The sequence below is a fragment of the Otolemur garnettii genome, unplaced genomic scaffold (genome assembly GCF_000181295.1).
Source record: "Otolemur garnettii isolate 467f Iridium unplaced genomic scaffold, OtoGar3 scaffold00025, whole genome shotgun sequence".
Classification (NCBI taxonomy): Eukaryota; Metazoa; Chordata; class Mammalia; order Primates; family Galagidae; genus Otolemur; species Otolemur garnettii.
This window is the reverse complement of record NW_003852420.1, coordinates 12,160,532-12,165,151: the sequence shown is the minus strand read 5'-3', so window position 1 is coordinate 12,165,151 and position 4,620 is coordinate 12,160,532. Positions and strand designations below refer to the sequence as shown.

The 4,620-nt window shown below is 43.3% G+C and overlaps 1 protein-coding gene across 2 annotated transcripts in view; it reads right to left on the bottom strand.

Annotated features, from left to right (window-relative positions):
- CUNH20orf194 (chromosome unknown C20orf194 homolog) overlaps window positions 1-4,620 on the bottom strand; it is a 151,463-nt gene that overhangs the window by 79,294 nt on the left and 67,549 nt on the right. Inside the window, exon 13 of one of the 2 annotated variants that reach the window (XM_012804175.2) lies at window positions 901-988. In XM_012804175.2, the coding sequence (XP_012659629.2) occupies window positions 901-988 (88 nt within the window). The remainder of the gene's footprint in view (window positions 1-900; window positions 989-4,620) is intronic. The other variant, XM_023512184.1, reaches the window with a different exon arrangement.

Genomic DNA, 4,620 nt, shown 5'->3' with positions numbered 1-4,620 from the left:
GGCGGGTCCAGGCTGGGGATTCGAACCCGCCACCTTAGGTGTACGTGGCTGGCGCCTTAGCCGGTTGACCTATAGGCGCCGAGCCACGATCACTTTAAAAGTGAAGGTGTGAGAACTGACACTGAAGGACATCCCACTGCTTTGTGTATATCTTCTGCCATGTAGCAGCTAAAGGGCTGAGAAACCCCCAAACAGTACTAGGGATACGAGCTCAGTAAGTAGGGGAGAGGGCAAGGAGCTGGTACTACGGCTACAGTCTCTCTGAGATCTACATCATACACAACCTTTCCAATGTCAAATGGCTTCCTTCAGGAAAGGTCCTATTGGCATTGGGAGGCATCAAGCCGACTCTTCTCATCTCCTTACTGGGTCAGATATAGGAATCCAACTCAGCAGGGCAGGTTAACCGCAAAACAGCAAGGAAGATAATGGTCAGAGAACGAGAACACATGTGCTTGTCTAGGAAAGGCAAGTCAGAGCTTCTAATATTTCACTGTTTTTTTAAACAATGAATTATGAGAAATCCAATTATATAGTTCAATACAAACTTACCCAACTTAATTAAAATTCACAGTAGAATAATCTAAGTTTTTCTTTAACTTTTAAAAGCCTTTTGTTTATTAAGCCATTAAACAAAACAGTACACTACAGAATGCTTTTCTTTAACACAACCAGACATCTACAAAGCAGCACCGATTAGCTTTCACTCACAAGACAACAGCAGCATGGTCACAGACAGCAGCAGCTCAGTGCTCAAAGGGCATCTTTCTCCTGGTGCCAAAGAGGCACAAGCTCACACAAATGTTAAGTACTCCCAGGTGTTCAAAGAATAAACAGATGGGTAGGATGTTTTACATTAAAATAATGATTACAGAAAGAGAAACATAGTGTTTAAATTACCTTTGTTAGACTGGAAGTTTTAGCGTAACATGCAATGCCAGCCAAAACAGCCTCAATAACAGCAGCATACACCTGGGACAAGAGCCTACTTTAAAAACAAAAAATAATAGTTAACATTACAGCATCATATTTCATCAAAAGCTGCATGCACATAAATGATAGTCTCTAAGAAACTGATTTTTAAACAGAGTAAGAAAAGCATAAAATTGGAACTCATTAATTTTTTTTCTTTTAATTGAGACAGTTCTACTTTGTCACCCTCAGTAGAGTGCCCTAGCATCACAGCTCACAGCAACCTCAAATTCTTGGGCTCAAGTGGATTCTCTTACCTCAGCCTCCTGAGTAGCTGGGACTATACAGGTGCCTGCCACAACTCCTGGCTAATTTTTTATTTATTTTATTTTATTTTTGTTGTTGTTGTTGTTGCAGTTTTGGCCAGGGCCAGGTTCAAACCTGCCACCCTTGGTATATGGGACCGGTGCCCTACTCCCTGAGCCACAGGCACTGCCTTAATTTTTATTTTTTTTTAGCAGGCCTGGGCTGGGTTCGACCCATGAGGTCCAGTACATGTGGTCAGTACCCTAACCACTGAGATATGGGCATCCAACTCATTGATTTCTAACACTTTTAAAAGTCATATGCCTGGTTTGGTTTATATTTTGCTCTTGTTAAGTCATCTTAAGAAAAGTCAGTTCCTCTGAACTCTGCCCTAACGACCATCCCTCTCTGTTTGTGGGCAAACAGAATAAAACCATGTAGGCCCCTTTATGTGCAGAACAGCTACCCAAAGACCAGGAATTCCTTTGGTATCACAGTGGCAGACTTGCTGCTTTTCCAGGGACCAACCACGCAACACCTTTACGTTGTCTCCTCACCAGACCCTGCTGAAAGCTGGCTGTCAGGAGGACGTCCAGGTGGGAAACCTCAGGGGCAAGAGAGATTACCCCATTCAGGGAAAGGCTGGGTGCCAATTCAAAATTCAAACAAAACAACTGCAGACCACTTTCTGAGCAGCTTGCCTGATCCAGAGAATGAGATTGTTTCTGAGGAGTTTCCTCACCTTGCCCCCAAATTTTACTCTTCTCTATAGCTTTACTCCCCAAAGTCATCATAAGGAGATTTTTTTACTTTGCCAGACTGGGTGTGCTATGAAGGTCCCCCCAGCATCTAAGTCTGATTCCCTTCATGGAAGAAGAGTTTCTCAACTTTGGCACTTGGGGCTGGATAATTGTTGCTGTGTGGTTTGTATCTAGGGCATTGTAGGATGTTTAACAGAATCTCTGGCCTCCACCCACTAGATGCTGGTAGCATCCCCCAGTTTTGTCTCCAGACCTTGCCAAATGTGCCTGGGAGTGGGTAAAGGTAGAGTCAGTGCAGCAGAAATGCCCTTGGCTGAGAATCACTGCTTTAGGGGAAGGAGGCCCAAGCTCTTAGTTAGGACACTTACAGACAGAAGGGGCTTATCTGTGAGGCCCTGAAAGGCAAGGGGAGGAGCCTGGCAAGGAACTGACAAGCCCTCATCTAAGAATGTATCTACTTTTAAGCCCCTGAGACTCTTGTAAAAGAGATAAAAGGAGGTAATAAAGAGTTTGAAAACAGGAAGAAACACAGACTTGGCCTCATCTATAGAAGCAGCAAGTAGAGCTTCTGGACGTGTAATAAGTTGTCTTGGGCCACAGAAAATTCATGGCAGACTCAAACTCAGACTTGCTCTCAGCCTGGTGCTTTTCCACTGCGCCACATCACACTGCCAACTCCTTCAGTTTCCTCCTTGGCTCCTGCATCACATCTCCACATTGTACATGAGAGGTTTGAGTTGGGTTGAAGGAGAAAAAGGGACAGAAAGACTTCATATAACAAAATGACAGTTCCAAGGACCAACAGATCCTGAAGACTGCTGGCCAGGCTGGGGCAGAGGGTACACCCTGGTAGGAAGGGGCCTAGTAAGGAGATTGTCAGAGAACTTGGTCACTTCCAGGAAAGACCAGAATCACCTATAAAATAACACTAAGGACGAAGGTTTTCTTATTTTATTTATTTTTTTAGACAGAGTCTCACTATGTCACCCTCGGTAGAGTGACATGGTGTCACAGCTCATAGCAACATCAAACTCTTGGGCTTAAGTGATTCTCTTATCTCAGCCTCCCAAGCAGCTGGGACTACAGGCGCCCACAACGCCCAGGTATTTTTTTGGTTGTAGTTGTCATTGTTGTTTGGCAGGCCCAGGCTGGATTCAAACCCGTCAGCTCCAGTGTATGTGGCTAGCACCCTAGCTGCTGAGCTATAGGCACTGAGCCAAGGATGAAGTTATTTATTTATTTTTTATTTTCTTTTATTTTTTTAAATTAAATCATAGCTGTGTACATTAATGCAATCATGGGGTACAATGTGTTGGTTTTATATACAATCTGAAATATTTTCATTGAACAGGTTAACATAGCTTTCACGGCATCCTCTTTGTTATTGTGTTAAGACATTTATATTCTACATTTAGTATTTCACATGTACCCTTGTAAGATGCACTGTAGGTGTGGTCCCACCAATTACCCTGCCTCTACCCATCCTCTCCCCTCCCAAGGATGAAGTTTTATAGAGGCCAATCCAAAAGATGTTAAGATATTTCCCTCCTGGGCTGGTGAGGGGGCTTACACCTATAATCCTAGCACTCTGGTAGCTTGAGCTCAGGAGTTTGAGATCAACCTGAGCAAGAGTGAGACCCTGTCTCTAAAAATAGTGGGGTGTTGTTGTGGATGCCAGCACTCCCAGCTATTTGGGAGGCTGAGGCAAAAGAATCACTAGAGCCCAGAGTTTGAGATTGCTGTGAGCTGTGATGCCATGACATTCTACCAAGGGCAACAAAGTGAGGCTCTGTCTCGAAAGAAAAAAGAAAGATATTCTCCCCTACTCCCTTGAGCTGATTCAAAGCAGTACCAACACTGGTTCAGGCCTCCCCTTTCCTTGGCCTTTTCCTATGCAGATCCTTAGAAAAGAGCTTTAAAACACAAGTCACATGGCTACTGACCCATAAAATGACTTGGACAGCACTCTTGCCATTCTTTCTAGGACTCCATAAAGACCAAGTTCAGTGTGGGCCCTGCTGCAGGGCACCAATCACAATCCAAGGCAGTGGCTAAGCTCTGCTAGCATGGAAGCACAAGTAGGCACAAAGCAAGACTACACCCACTAACATACGAGAAAATGGTTGACTTATTGCTAAAGTGAAGGAAATTGTAAAATAACTATGATTATAGCTACATAAAACCTAAATGACCCGGGTACAGTGGCTCATGCCTGTAATCCTAGTACTGTGAAGGGCGAAGATAAGAGGATCACTTGATGCCAGGAGTTCAAGACTAGCTTGGGCAACACAGTGAGACCTCATCGCTACAAAAAAAAAAAAAAATTAGCCAGCTGTGGAAGCAAGTGCCTTTAACCTCAGCTACGCAGGAGGATCTCCTGAGCCCAGGAATTTGAGGATGCAATAAGCTATGATCATGCTGCTGCACTCCTGCCTGGTTAACAGAGCAAGACCTTGTCTCTAAAAAAAGAAAAAAAATCCTAAATTAGTAAGTTTTTTAAAGCCCCCCAAAACAGTCTTATTAGTAGTATCCAGAGAAGGAATTAAGGCTGATTTTATTTTCTTTTCTCAATTCTCAATTTCTATACTTTCTGTAGTGTGATTACATTATATATATATATATATATATTTTTTTTTTTTTT